Source organism: Dendropsophus ebraccatus, chromosome 1 (genome assembly GCF_027789765.1).
Source record: "Dendropsophus ebraccatus isolate aDenEbr1 chromosome 1, aDenEbr1.pat, whole genome shotgun sequence".
NCBI classification, from domain to species: Eukaryota; Metazoa; Chordata; class Amphibia; order Anura; family Hylidae; genus Dendropsophus; species Dendropsophus ebraccatus.
In genome coordinates this window covers 223,734,192-223,749,789 of record NC_091454.1, presented here as the reverse complement: position 1 = coordinate 223,749,789, position 15,598 = coordinate 223,734,192, and the positions used below count along the sequence as shown (strand labels likewise).

Here is a 15,598-nt window from a genome sequence, read left to right as displayed (position 1 = left end):
GTGCAGTTGGACAGGTGTACCTAATAAAGTGGCCGGTGAGTGTATAAGAGGGTCATGTGATTTTAGCAGCCAATGAGACCCCTACATCTCAGCAATGACATTTCTGACACTTCTATGTGCTCTGCACTGATTGGCTGGCAAAAGGCACTCGAACACTAACTCAAACGAACAGTAAAAAGTTTGGTTCGGTTCGAGTTCGAAAAAATTGAGATGTTCAACTGAAACTTAACTTTTCTCGAACAGTTTGATCAACACTACCAATGACAGGATACAAGGTAGGTGGAGGGCTATTAAAATAATTTTAGAGAACTAGGTGCTAAGTTGAAGGGAAGGACCTCCAAGGTGGTATTCTCTGGAATACTGCCTGTGCCATGCGCATCGCCGGAGAGACGCAGGAGAGTCAGCGGGAGCTTAGGGAGGTAAATGCATGGCTCAAGTCATGGTGTAGAGGAGAAGGGTTTGGGTTTTTAGAGCACTGGGTCGAATTTTCATTAGGGTTGTGACTCTGGTGGTAGATGATCGAGAGCAGGGGCGTAGCTAGGATTCGCGGGGCCCAATAGCAAAAAAATTTAAGGGGCCCCCATCCCCTAAGCAAAACACAAAGCACTGCGTGTAAATATGTTGCAGTGAAATGATAGAATTCAGGAATTTGATCAAATCCCGGGAAATGATAGAATGAATGTGCCGTTCCTTCATTTCCCTAGGGATTTGATCAAATGCCTGACCCCTTTCAGGGAACTGATGGAATCAACGATCGAGTAGTTGCCGGGCTGTATGGTTGGAGGCGGATGTGGGAGCAAAGTGGCACACCTCCCGGCAGGCATATGGCGGCAGAGGCGGACGGGGGAGCAGAGCGGCATGCCTACCAGCAGGCATATGGAGGCGGGGCGGGGCGGACGGGACCGGAGGCGGATGGGGAGCAAAGTGGCACACCTCCCGGCAGGCATATGGCGGCAGAGGCGGACGGGGGAGCAGAGCGGCACGCCTACCAGCAGGCATATGGAGGCGGGGCGGACGGGGAGCAAAGTGGCACACCTCCCGGCAGGCATATGGTGATGGGGTGGACGGGGGAGCAGAGCGGACAGGCTGGGGGAGCTGGAGGCCTGATGCAGAGTGGGGAAGACCGGACCGGAGGCGGATGGGGAACAAAGCGGCACACCTCCCAGCAGGCATATGGCGGTTGGGGCGGACGGGGAACAGAGCGGACAGGCCAGGGGAGCAGGAGGCGTGTATCAGAGGAAATGAGCGGAACAGGGAGCAGAGAGGCGGACGGGAAGCAGAGCGGACAGGTCATGGGAGCTGGAGGCGTGTAGCAGGGGAAATGAGCAGAACAGGGAGCAGAGAGGCGGACGGGAAGCAGAGCAGACAGGCCAGGGGAGCAGAGAGGCGATACGGTAAACAAATTCTATGTCACAGGGGGAAATTATAGAGTTCATTCGATTTGATCAAATCCCTGATTCTATCATTTCACTGCAACATATGTACTGTATATGTATGTATATGCACTGATAACCCCGGGCCTCTGCACAGAGCTCTGCACATTTTCCTTTCCTACTTGATTGCCAGCTGGAAAACAGAGGTCAAAGGTTATCAGTGCAGTGAAGCAGCGATCTCTGTCTTCTGCCTGTTAACCCTTTTTTGCAGCATCTAAGTAAACATTAGGTCACTCACACACTGCAGTACGGGGTAAAGCACAAGGACACACACTTTTACCTTCTCCCCCAGGCCCCCCTCCTTCATGGGCCCCATAGTAACTGTCTACCCTGCCTCTATGGTAGCTACACCACTGATCGAGAGGTACTCCTGCATGATTCAGAGTCTCCTGCATGGATCACCTCTGCTTCCTTACATGATTCTAATCCCCAGCATGGCCTTTTTCTCAAATAATTTTTTACTTTAAAACATGTCAGACATCCCCCCCCCCATGTGTGCTTTACACACATTGGTTGTGTCCTGGGCCACAATGGTTACGATGGCTAGAGAGATACTCCAAGAACCTTAGGCTGGTGCAATGACCTGATCTGCAAGCCAGCAAGGAGAAACTGTATGTGCACCTATGTGCCAAGCCTAGTCATCAGAGGACTTGTTCATATTGGACTAAGAATGAAAGACTTCAGGTGGATGTCACTGTCACCAAAGGGTTAATTCCCCTGCAGCACCTCCACACACCAATGCAGTTATTTCTTCAATATTTGAGAACTCAGAATTAACCCGTATTTCTCTAAGTTATTGAGCAATAAAACTGTAATTTCTACAGAGAAGGGCATGAAAAAAAAAATTGATGCCTCGGGCAGGTTATAAATATGTACGGGGGACACCATAGCCACACTTTGAGCTTATTACGTGAAGTTGACCTGATCTTTCATCCATCCAGAAGATGTTGTCCTGGGTTGCACTGGCGTTGCTGATACAGGAAACGTTGACCTACAGAAGGTGGATTTCAGTCAATAATGGTGGCTACTGGGGTGACTGGGGCATTCTAGAGGAATGTCCTCCTGAGACCTCAGCAAGAGGATTCAGCTTAAAGGTACAGTAACATAAATCTGATGAGAGAACCTAAATAATGGTGGGGATCCCTCTATCACCTAGAGCTTGGAGACATGTCAACTGCTCCCAAGGATAGATGGCGCCACTGATGGGGATCACTGATGTCTATGTCATGTATCAGCTGGTGCCACCATTACTCATGATATGAAGGGAGGGAAGACATTGCTGAAACCAATGAATTCACATTTCAGTTGAATTTTTTGTACAAGTTTGTTATTTTCTTATCTCTAAACTCAGTTTATCCTGAGATGTATGGTGTAAGACTTCTCACAGCAACATGATTTGGTGACACTTTGTTCCTAATGGGAGCATTTACATGTACGAGTACGCCGGTCTAAGATAAACCCCCGGCCCCCGGCCCCACATCGGATGTAGTGAGAGGTGCACACCTAGGAAGTATGTCAGGTGCACTTATAATAAATCCCCCCCTAATGTATATACTGTGTGAGAACCCCCATTAGTAGATATGTACATGAAGCGTTCTGAGTGATGTAGAGATCAGTGTATATTTATGTCAGGACGGCCGCGGGACCTGTTGGTGGAGATGGAACCACTGGATGTATTTTTATGTATTCGTCATTGTTCTCTTTGTTTCTACTTTCAGGTGGAGCGACCACTTGGATCCTCCGGAGATGACACAGCCCTGAATACAATAAAGTTACATTGTGCTACCAAAGGAAGCACATCAGCAAGATACACAATTACATCTACAGAGGGAAAGTAAGTCCAACGCACTTTACCAGTGCCTTCCGTTATGCTGAAAACCAGAAATGAAGGTCCCCATACACATTAGAGAAATGTCTAAACCTAATAATTTTCAGGAGAATGAGCCGGAGAAGGTGAGTGGCAGAGAATCACTGGTTCTTATGATCGAAGAGAGCACGTGCAGTTAAATGGAAGCCTTTCTGTACTGAATGTAACGTGGAGAGTAAATGGAGCTCCTGGCACAGGTTCCTCAAGGAACACGGAAACTGCAATGACCATTGACTTTATCTGGAGTTGCGTAACCAGCGTGGAAGCATTGGCTACTTTGTTTCCTTAACTCCTGGAGCTCATGGTACTAGTGATGAATTTGGGTCTCGGGTGGCACATTCAGGGCACACCATGTAGAAATGATATATTTGTGTCAGATGAGAATATAAATCCTAGGCCCCGGTATAGCTACAGTTTCTGTAGCTGCAACAATGGTTTAAATTCTCTGTAATGGGCAGTAGGGATAAGCAAACTTGCCAAACTGTTCGGGTTTGGCAAAGTTCTTTGAACCCAAACCTACATGAATTTGAGTCCTGGCTGTTGGAGAAGTTGGATGTAACCCTTGGGCTGCCAGGAAAACATGAATACAGCCAATGGCCTATGACTGGATCCCAGGGGCGGACCGGGGGGCCGGGTCAGTCCCCCCCCCCCCCCCGTGCCATTAAAAGGCCGCGGCCGCCGGATCTCTTGTAAGTTCAGTGAGCTTCCCAGCACAGGCGGCCTGCTACACACCGGCCCCGGAAGCTCACTGCTGCAGTCCACGGTGCCCAGACTTCTCTCTCCTGCTCGGTGGTGGACATGTGAAGTCATCATGTCAAATGTCCCCCGCCGAGCAGAAGAGGGGAAGTCCAGGCGCCGCAGGGCTGCGGCAGTGAACTTACAAGATCAACAGTCAGACCAGAGGGAGATTCTGCTGCTGGATCCAGGAGAGGTGAGTGTATTTTTGTTTTCTTATTTTTCACATAAATGCTGCAATATGGGGGCTACACAGGGGGTCTACACTGTGGGGGGCTACACAGGGGGTCTATACTATGTGGGGCTACACAGGGGGTCTATACTATGGGGGGCTACACAGGGTGTCTACACTGTGGGGGCTACATAGGGGGTCTATACTATGGAGGGGCTACACAGCGGGTCTATACTATGAGGGGCTCAACAGGGGTCTACACTGTGGGGGGCTAAACGGGGTCTATACTATGGGGGGCTACACGGGGGTTTACACTGTGGGGGGGCTACAAAGAAGCCTATACTATGGGGGGCTACAAAGAGGTCTATACTATGGGGGGCTACAAAAAATCCTATACTATGAGGGGGGCTACAAAGAAGCCTATACTATGGGGGGCTACAAAGAGGCCTATACTATGGGGGCTACAAAGGGGCCTATACTGTAGGTGGCCTATGCAGGGGGTATAGACTGGGAGGGGCTACACAGGGGGTCTATACTGTGAGGGAGGGCTACACAGGGGATCTATACTATGGGGGGGGGGGGCTACAAAAAATCCTATACTATGGGGGGCTACAAAGAGCTCTATACTATGGGGGGGCTACAAAAAAGCCTATACTATGGGGTGGCTACAAAGAGGCCTATACTATGGGGGGCTACAAAGGGGCCTATACTATGGGGGTCTACACTGTGGGGGTCTACACAGGGGACCTATACTATGGGGGGCTAAACAGGGAGTCTATATTATGGAAGGGCTAAACAGGGAGTCTATATTATGGGGGGGCTACAAAGGGGCCTATACTGTAGGGGGCTACACAGGTGATCTATACTATGGGGGGCTAAAGAGAAGCCTATACTATGGGGGGCTACATAGAGGCCTTTACTATGGGGGGGGGCTACACAGAAGGTCTATACTATGGGGGCTCCACAGAAGGTCTATACTCTGGGGGCTACACAGGGGCCTATATTATGGGGCTACACAGGGGTCTATACTATAGGGGCTACAAAGGGGCCTTTACTATGGGGGCTACACAGGGGCCAATACTATGGGAAGCTACACAAGGGCCTATACTATGGGGCTACATGGGGGTCTATACTATGAGGGGATACACAAGGGCCTATACTATTGGGAGCTACATAAGGGGCCTATACTATGGGGGCTACACAGGGGGTCTATACCATGGGGCTACATGGGGGTCTATACTATGGGGGGGCTACACAGGGGGTCTATACTATGGGGGGTTACACAGGGACCTATACTATGGGGGGCTACACAGGGGGTCTATACTATGGGGGGCTACACAGGGGCCTATACTATGAGGGGCTACACAGGGGTCTATACTATGGGGAGCTAAACAGGGGCCTGTACTATAGGGGGCTACACAGGGGTTCATACTATGGGGGCTACAAAGGTACCTATACTATGGGTGGCTATAAAGGGGCCTATACTATGGGGGCTACACATAAGGTCTATACTATGGGGGGGCTACAAAGGGCCTATAGTATGGAGCTACACGGAGGTCTATACTATGAGGGGCTACAAAGGGGCCTGTGCTATGGGGTAGGGCTGGGCGATATTGGCCTAAATCAATATCGCGGTTTATCGCACATGTAGCCGCGGTAACGATTATTCAACTATAATTATGACACGCCCCTTTTAGCAAACCACACCCACTAGCCATGCCAAACTGGCGATATTTTGATTAGAAAAAGTTAAAAAGAACTGAACAGCAACCCATGGTTAGTCTATTATCATTATTACTATTTGTCATCAGCAGAGACCTGGATGTATATATACAGGTATACAGCCTCTACAGGATGTGTATACACAGGGGGTCATATAGGAATACATGTGTATAACTATATGGGGGGTGGATAGGTGTATATGACTATAGGGGGGGGGGGATGGATTGGGGTGCATTACTATACAGGAGGTACATAGGGATAGAAGTGTATGACTATATGGGGGTGGATCGGGGTGTATTACTATACAGGAGGTACATAGGGAGGTACATAGGGATGGGGGTACAGAACTATACATGGGAGTACATAGGGATGGGGGTACAGAACTATACATGGGAGTACATAGGGATGGGGGTACAGAACTATACATGGGAGTACATAGGGATAGGGGTGTATGACTATACAGGGGGCACATAGGGATAGGGGTGTATGACTATACAGGGGGCACATAGGGATAGGGGTGTATGACTATACAGGGGGCGGGGCAGATAGGGGTGTATGACTATACAGGGGGCGGACAGGGGTGTATGACTATACAGGGGAGGGTGGACAGGGGTGTATGACTATACTGGGGGATAGGGGTGTATGACTATACAGGGAGGGATAGGGGTGTATGACTATACGGGGGGATAGGGGTGTATGACTATACAGGGGGGGATAGGGGTGTATGACTATACTGGGGGATAGGGGTGTATGACTATACAGGGAGGGATAGGGGTGTATGACTATACGGGGGGATAGGGGTGTATGACTATACAGGGGGGGATAGGGGTGTATGACTATACAGGGGGGGATAGGGGTGTATGACTATACAGGGACGGCGGACAGGGGTGTATGACTATACCAGGGGGGGGGCAAGATAGGGGTATGTTACTATACAGGGGTGTATAACTATACGGGGGGACAGGGGTGTATGACTATACGGGGGGGCAGGGGTGTATGACTATACAGGGGGGACAGGGGTGTATGACTATACAGGGGGCACATAGGGGTAGGGGCGGATAGGGGTGTATGACTATACAGGGGCGGATAGGGGTGTATGACTATACAGGGGCGGATAGGGGTGTATGACTATACAGGGGCGGATAGGGGTGTATGACTATACAGGGGCGGATAGGGGTGTATGACTATACAGGGGGGCATGACTATACGGGGGGGGACAGGGGTGTATGACTATATATGGGGGGGGACAGGGGTGTATGACTATACGGGGGGGACAGGGGTGTATGACTATACGGGGGGGACAGGGATGTATGACTATACAGGGGGGGATAGGGGTGTATGACTGTACAGGGGGGGCGGACAGGGGTGTATGACTGTACAGGGGGGGCGGACAGGGGTGTATGACTGTACAGGGGGGGCGGACAGGGGTGTATGACTATACAGGGAGGGATAGGGGTGTATGACTATACGGGGGGATAGGGGTGTATGACTATACAGGGGGGGATAGGGGTGTATGACTATACAGGGACGGCGGACAGGGGTGTATGACTATACCAGGGGGGGGGCAAGATAGGGGTGTGTTACTATACAGGGGTGTATAACTATACGGGGGGACAGGGGTGTATGACTATACGGGGGGGCAGGGGTGTATGACTATACAGGGGGGACAGGGGTGTATGACTATACAGGGGGCACATAGGGGTAGGGGCGGATAGGGGTGTATGACTATACAGGGGCGGATAGGGGTGTATGACTATACAGGGGCGGATAGGGGTGTATGACTATACAGGGGGGATAGGGGTGTATGACTATATATGGGGGGGGACAGGGGTGTATGACTATACGGGGGGGGACAGGGGTGTATGACTATACGGGGGGGGACAGGGGTGTATGACTATATATGGGGGGGGACAGGGGTGTATGACTATACGGGGGGGACAGGGGTGTATGACTATACGGGGGGGACAGGGATGTATGACTATACAGGGGGGGATAGGGGTGTATGACTGTACAGGGGGGGCGGACAGGGGTGTATGACTGTACAGGGGGGGCGGACAGGGGTGTATGACTGTACAGGGGGGGCGGACAGGGGTGTATGACTGTACAGGGGGGGCGGACAGGGGTGTATGACTGTACAGGGGGGGATAGGGGTGTATGACTGTACGGGGGGGGGGACAGGAGTGTATGACTATACAGGGGGGGATAGGGGTGTATGACTGTACGGGGGGGGCGGACAGGGGTGTATGACTGTATGGGGAGGAGGACAGGGGTGTATGACTGTATGGGGAGGAGGACAGGGGTGTATGACTGTATGGGGAGGAGGACAGGGGTGTATGACTGTATGGGGAGGAGGACAGGGGTGTATGACTGTATGGGGAGGAGAACAGGGGTGTATGACTGTACAGGGGGGGCGGACAGGGGTGTATGACTGTACAGGGGGGGCGGACAGGGGTGTATGACTGTACAGGGGGGGATAGGGGTGTATGACTGTACGGGGGGGGGACAGGAGTGTATGACTATACAGGGGGGGATAGGGGTGTATGACTGTACGGGGGGGGCGGACAGGGGTGTATGACTGTATGGGGAGGAGGACAGGGGTGTATGACTGTATGGGGAGGAGGACAGGGGTGTATGACTGTATGGGGAGGAGGACAGGGGTGTATGACTGTATGGGGAGGAGGACAGGGGTGTATGACTGTATAGGGAGGAGGACAGGGGTGTATGACTGTATGGGGAGGAGGACAGGGGTGTATGACTGTATGGGGGGGAGGCAGGGGTGTATGACTGTATGGGGAGGAGGACAGGGGTGTATGACTGTATGGGGAGGAGGACAGGGGTGTATGACTGTATGGGGGGGGAGGCAGGGGTGTATGACTGTATGGGGAGGAGGACAGGGGTGTATGACTGTATGGGGAGGAGGACAGGGGTGTATGACTGTATAGGGGGACGGACAGGGGTGTATGACTGTATAGGGGGACGGACAGGGGTGTATGACTGTATGGGGAGGAGGACAGGGGTGTATGACTGTATGGGGGGGGAGGCAGGGGTGTATGACTGTATGGGGAGGAGGACAGGGGTGTATGACTGTATAGGGAGGAGGACAGGGGTGTATGACTGTATGGGGAGGAGGACAGGGGTGTATGACTGTATGGGGAGCAGGACAGGGGTGTATGACTGCAGTCCCCACAGTAACAGTACAGGACTGTAACATAGGAGGAATGGATGGGCTGCAGCAGGCAGGATACCACACACAGCTGTAAGTTATCCTGCCTACTGCAGCCCATTATTCCTCCTATGTTACACTCCTGTACTGGTACTGAGGGGATGAGAGGACAGGTCAGGGGGCGTGGCCTGCTTCTGAGGAGACCGGACGTGTTTCTGCGGAGCTCCGTCCTCAGCTACGATTAAGCGATCTCTGCTCTGCTTCTCTTACCGGATTGACACCGGGAGACCACCGGAACTCCTCCACGACATACTGAGATGCGGCACACATCTAGGAAAGCATCGGCAGCCGCCAGAAAGAAGGCAAGGGCCTCGGTTCCTGCAGTGCCGGCTTTTCAAGATGGCGCCGGCTCTCTCCCGAACTCGCTTCTTGATGCCATACTAGCTGGTGCGGTGGGGCCGTGGGAGGACCCCTCAGCGTCCGCTTCTGAAGCTCCTTGTCGGGAGGTGAGTCACGCTAGCCTGTCACCTACTAAGGCAGAGAAGCGGAGAAGGAGGAAGGCTAGAATCGCCGAAGAGGCTGGCGATTAGCGGCAGAGACGGATTTGGCTTTGGCAGCGAAGTCCTGTTCTGATCTATGTCTTCCTGCTCTGTTTGACGACACATTTGACTCTGCTACTGCCGACTGCTCTACTCAGCCGACTGGGGATATGGATGTAACACAGGTACACCGAGTTGCCCTAGAAAGTTTCCCTGTTCCACTATCTAAGACCCTCTCTCCTCTGGCGGTGCCGTTTCATATTGTGCCTCCTGTACACCTGTCTGGCGACATGGATGTTCCTGCTCCTCATTGCCTCTTACCGTCTACTACTACTTCGGTTTCTCCGCGACACTTAACAGCGCAGGTACCCAATGGTTCTACAAAGTCAGGTACAAATTCTTCTCTGGATGGTGCTTTTCAGGACTATGCCAAGCATCTGGATCTCCTTCTGGCGTCCCCCGCTCCACTGTCTATTTCTACTGTTAAAGAGATGATTGCAACGTTGAGAGACTCTCTGTTACAAACACTGGACCATGCTTTTACATCTCTTTCCTCCCTGGTGAGGGCAGCGGAGGATAGAGCATTGTTAACTGAACAAAAGCTCTCCGAAGTCATTGGAGCTCATAACTCCCTGTCAGCTAAGTGCGAGACATTGGAAGCTGAGCTCAAACTCCTTCATGATAAGCAGGGAATTTTGGATGATGTTCAAAGGCGCAACAATATCAAACTGCGGGGAGTCCCTGAAGCTATCACCATATCTGAACTCCCATCCTATACTCAGAAACTCTTGGGTACTGTGCTCCCGAACTGTTTACCCACGGATTTACAAATTGACTGGGCGAAACGTCTGCCGAGACCGGTTCACCTTCCATCGGACGCCCCAAGGGATGTGGTAGTTCGGGTTCACTACATGCATGTGAAATCAAAATTTATGGCAGTAATGAGGAACAGACAGCATCTACCGACTGAATACTCGGGTGTTACGATTTATACAGATTTGTCCCCAATAACTTTGCAAAAACGACGTGCCTTCTCTAGTGTGACAAGCCTTTTACGAGACAAAGGCATTTTCTACAGGTGGATAAATTCCTCGCAATTGCTGATATCCCATCAGGAGGTGCAACACCATGTTCTTAGCCCGGAGGAGGCCCGGTGCCTGGTGTCTACCTGGAATTTAACTTGAACATTTTAGCTTGGACTTTTAGTCTTTTCATAGGTCTCCGTTAGGTCTTGGACCAGGCTGGACTCTGTGCCCCACCACACATGCCAAGTGGCGTGCTTGCTCGCCCGTTTCCTGGCATGAACCTTTAAGCTTTTTATTATTTCTATTGTTGAGCGTTTTCTTTTCCCCATGCTGATATTGTGTTCCCAGCTTTTCTAATGCACTTGCACAACATTTTCATGCCTCTAAACAGCATTTGATTGTGTTTCGCTAACATTGTGTCGGCTTGCTTTGTTTATCCTTTCGCTCTAATATTTGCATTCTTGTATAGCTTACAATCTCACTATTATACTTGCATTATTGTGATGTATTCAGCTCGTTACATGCATACTATGTTAAAACCCATGCAAAATCCTTAATAAAAACTTATTGAAACAGAGAGGACAGGTCAGCTGCTCCCAAGTGCTGCTCCTCCACCTTCAGCTCTGACATGGCCGCCTCCCTGCACACACAGGACAACGTGTGCAGCGCTCGCCGGCCGGGAGTGGGGGGGGCGCTCGGACGGGACTAATCCGGGAGGGGGGACCAGCACAGTTCCGTCCGAGCGCCACTCCACACCCGGCCGGCGAGCGCTGCACACGTTGCCCTGTGTGTGCAGGGACGCGGCCATGTCAGAGCTGGAGGAGCAGCAGCACGTGAGGGCGGCTGTCCTGTACTCCCCTCAGTGAGCAGGGACGGCGGACCGGACAGGTGATGGGCGCATGGACGGTGCGGCAGGACGGGGCCTCAGAGAGGGCGGACAGGTGCGCGCACGGGGGGGTGGGGGGAAGGTCGCTTGGACCAGACGGGGGCGGTGCGGGCAGTCACCTGGGCCCTGCTGCTCCTTCAGCTCCCGCACCGATACCGGCGTCCCTGCACATGACGTGCAGCACTCGTGCCGGGCCGCGCGCGCGTGGGGCTCTGACAGGACGGGCGCAGGGACATAAAAATACAAAAATACCGCAATTACCGTCCTGGCTAAGTTGAAGTCGGTTAACCGACGCCAGAGACGGTATCGGTATTTTTGCGGTATACCGCCCAGCCCTACTATGGGGGCTACACAGGAGCCTATACTATGGAGAGCTACACAGGAGCCTATACTATAAGGGGCTACACAGGGGCCTATACTATGGGGGGCTACACAGGGGCCTACACTATGGGGGCTACACAGGGGCCTATAATATGGGGAGCTACACAGGAGCCTTTACTAAGGGGGGGCTACACATGGGGTCTATACTATGGGAGGGCTACAAAGGGACCTATACTATGGGGGGCTACACAGGGGGTAGTGGTCATGGTGTATTATTTGCCCTTTGTATACTAGTATCATTGGTAATATTTGTGAATGTTTTATTCAGTATGAGTATTCAGTTTTTTTTGGGAAAAGCAGCCATGTTTTTGGAATCCTGAATAACCGCTTAGAGGGAATCTGTCAGATACACAGCTGCAGATGCCACCAGACAGGTGTTAGGGAGATTAAAGTGACAGAACCTTTAGTCGACATTTGTAAACTTTTAAAATTGGCCTTTTCATAACCAGCTGAAGTGTCACAGTGACGGCAGTGGCAGCACCGCCCTATATGTCAATGAGATGAGTAAGAGGCAGGGTAGGGAGATGCTGCTGCTTGGCTCCGCCTCTATGACACTTCAACTGGTAATGGCTGATATTAAACCTTTAGGTTACAAACACACTTGGCGGGTCTGCAGCGAGTCTCCATGCGAGACTCGCTGCAGATCCCGGCCCTATACTTTTAATGGCAGACAAACACGCAGCAGGGATGTACATCCCTGCTGCGAGTTTGTTTGCAGCCCACCCCATTAACCCCCCGGCCGCCGGAGCTGATACTTCACCTGATCCCGGCTCCGGCGGTTCCCGATGTCTTCAGCAAGCCGGAGCGGGGACCAGGTGAAGTATATGCTCCAGCCAGCCGCCCGCAGCCCCGGCCACCCGATCGCATGCCCCCCCCGCAGCACCGATCGCATGCCCCCCCCCCCCCGCAGCACCGATCGCTCGCCCCCCCGCAGCACGGATCGCTCGCACGCCCCCCTGCAGCCCCAGCTGCCCGATCGCCCCCCCCTGATGGGGGCTGCAGGTGGGCGATCGGTGCTGCCTGGGGGCGATCGAGCCGCCGGGGATGCGGGGGGGGGGGGCGATTGGGGGGGGGGCATGCGATCGGTGCTGCGGGGGGGGGGGCGTGCGATCGGTGCTGCGGGGGGGGCGATCGGGCGGCCGGGGCTGCGGGCGGCTGGCTGGAGCGTATACTTCACCTGGTCCCCGCTCCGGCTTGCTGAAGACATCGGGAACCGGCAGAGCCGGGATCAGGTGAAGTATCAGCTCCCGCGGCCGGGGGGTTAATGGGGTGGGCTGCAAACAAACTCGCAGCAGGGATGTACATCCCTGCTGCGTGTTTGTCTGCCATTAAAAGTATAGGGCCGGGATCTGCAGCGAGTCTTGCTGCAAAAACGCAGCATGGAGACTCGCTGCAGACCCGCCAAGTGTGTTTGTAACCTTACAGTCAGTGATCAGAAGCACCAAATGTCCAGTCACCTCTATCTCCCCAGCCCCTGTCTTCTGGGATCTGCCCCTCTGTACCTCCTATGGACCTGGCGGATTCTCTTCGAAGAGGTTTTCCAGGCTCTAAAAAAACATGGCGGCTTTCTTCCAGAAACAGAACCACTCTTGTCCTCAGTTTGGGTGGGGGTTTTGCAGTTTGGAATAAAGCCTAATTGTAATACTACACAGAACCTAATTCCTAAAATCCAAAACATTAAATTCAGATCGGATTAAGAGGATGTGAATGTACCCTGACGATTGGTCGCTACTCATGGGCCAGTGCTATGTGCTTGCCCCCCAGACTAAAATTTGCCAGCCAGCCCCTGCTGTATCCATATTTTTAAGGACTTTCTAGGGCGGCATTCAACTTCTCGCCGCCGGGAGTCACATGCCGAGTGTTCATGTTCAGAAGACGTTGCCAAACCCGAGCAGTTCAGCAAGTTCACTCATCATTAGTGGGCAGAAAATAATATGATCTACAAAGGCTATTATAAAAATTCTGTAACTTTCTATTGTGCTTATATTTGTTATAGTCTCTGTTATACCCCAGAGCAAAAATCACGAATCTTCTGGTTGCTTCTTGTTGTGTAATTGATGCACATCTACCACTGCAACGCTCTCTGCTCTCTACATCATGAATATACCAGGTTTACGTAAACACCAGAACTAGCTCTGTGCAGACACTGAACAAGAAGAAGATGATAAAAGTCAGAATAAGAAATGGAAAATGATACCTTCTGTAAGGGTTATGTGCACACTACGGAATCCCGACGAAACACCCATCGCAGATTCCGCAGCTCACACCCTCTCGTGGACTCTGCTGCTTCCATAGGCTCTGCGGTTTGCCCAATTGCACCGTACCCCCGAAGAATGAACCCGCTCAATCTTCGGGTGGACAGCGGAATCTTGCAAACCATAGAATGAAGTCTATGGAAGCAGTGGAGATGCGTGCAGCCGGCAGAGTCCGCCACCGGGTACGAGTTGCAGAATCCGTAATTCCATAGTGTGCATATACCCTGAGAGGGTAAAGTGTCCCCATTCTCCTCACTGTCCTCATGTAGAAAAACATTGCTTAACATTATTATAGTGATACCAACCCTCTAACCGATGCGTCTCTCTCCACAGTTGGGGGGCCTGGACTTCCGTTTCATGGTGTCCCAGTGGAAACCTGATAAGATTCTCCTTAACAGTTGACAAACCTCAGGGTGAAGATGATGACACGGCGGCCAACAACATCATGATGCAATGCTCGGATCGCACCGTTCTGACCGGAAATGGAGGCTACTGGGGAAATTACGGGAGCTGGAGTGGAGTTTGCTTGGAGGGCATCTGTGGTATCATAACCAGGGTGCAGCGAGCACAAGGCCGTGGAGATGACACAGCGCTCAATGATGTCCAGTTTGAATGTTGTTAAACACAAAACATCCCAGTAATGGGGATCATACAAAAAATTATTTGAATTGGATAAATAAAATACATTTTGCTGTCGTTTTCTGTGGTTCTTATTATAAGGGAAGAAAAGTAATAAATGTAAAATACAAAGGAGAAAGCCAGCATTCAGGGATAGAGACAATCCAATTCTGTCCACCTAGTTATACTGTAAGAAGAGTGTTGCTTAGAGAGTTTACAGCGTGATAGGTAGTTAAAGGGATTCTCTGGGTGGGGGAGTTTCTAGCTATCTACTCAGGGAAAGGGTGATTAAGAACAAGGACCTGCGTTTTCCTGGCTCCCACACTACTACTGGTATGGTACCGCTCCATCCCCGCTGTGGGGCCTATTTGGGGGTCATGCAGGCCCGCCTAGCCAATGAGGACCTTTACTGATGCCCCAACCTTAGCCCTGACTGGTGATGGTGCGGGAATCAATAGCGTTAATAAAATGGATTACCCAGTCCAAGAAAGAAATACCCAGATTGCCAGGCAGAGACATAAGGGGACAGGGCATGTCTGATGGGAAGCCCAACATGGCATAAAGTAGAGAGAGAGAGAGAGTGGTGGAGAGGTTCAAGGACCAGGCTGAGAGGTTCTAATTGAGTAGGGGGATGTGCAAAAAGTGAGGGTGCAGGGAGAGAACATAGGAAATTTTGGAGTTGAAGGCATCACTGGTGGCCTAAAAAGCATGGTTCACAGAGGTCTGGTAGGGAAGCAAGAGATTGCCAGGACCCGTTGTGTTTAGAGGAAAGATGTCTATACAGGTAAAATGGACAGCCACA

At 51.8% G+C, this 15,598-nt stretch overlaps 1 protein-coding gene across 2 annotated transcripts in view; it reads left to right on the top strand.

The window, feature by feature from the left end:
- The first annotated feature begins 206 nt into the window (after positions 1-206).
- LOC138767240 (vitelline membrane outer layer protein 1-like) overlaps positions 207-15,598 on the top strand; it is a 36,306-nt gene continuing 20,914 nt past the window's right edge. Inside the window, exons 1-4 of one of the 2 annotated variants that reach the window (XM_069944757.1) lie at positions 207-275; positions 2,375-2,527; positions 3,152-3,267; positions 14,512-14,847. In XM_069944757.1, coding sequence (XP_069800858.1) covers positions 261-275; positions 2,375-2,527; positions 3,152-3,267; positions 14,512-14,800 — 573 coding nt within the window. In that variant the 5' untranslated portion in view covers positions 207-260 and the 3' untranslated portion in view covers positions 14,801-14,847. Of the gene's footprint in view, positions 276-2,374; positions 2,528-3,151; positions 3,268-14,511; positions 14,848-15,598 lie in introns of those variants that run through there. The other variant, XM_069944672.1, reaches the window with a different exon arrangement.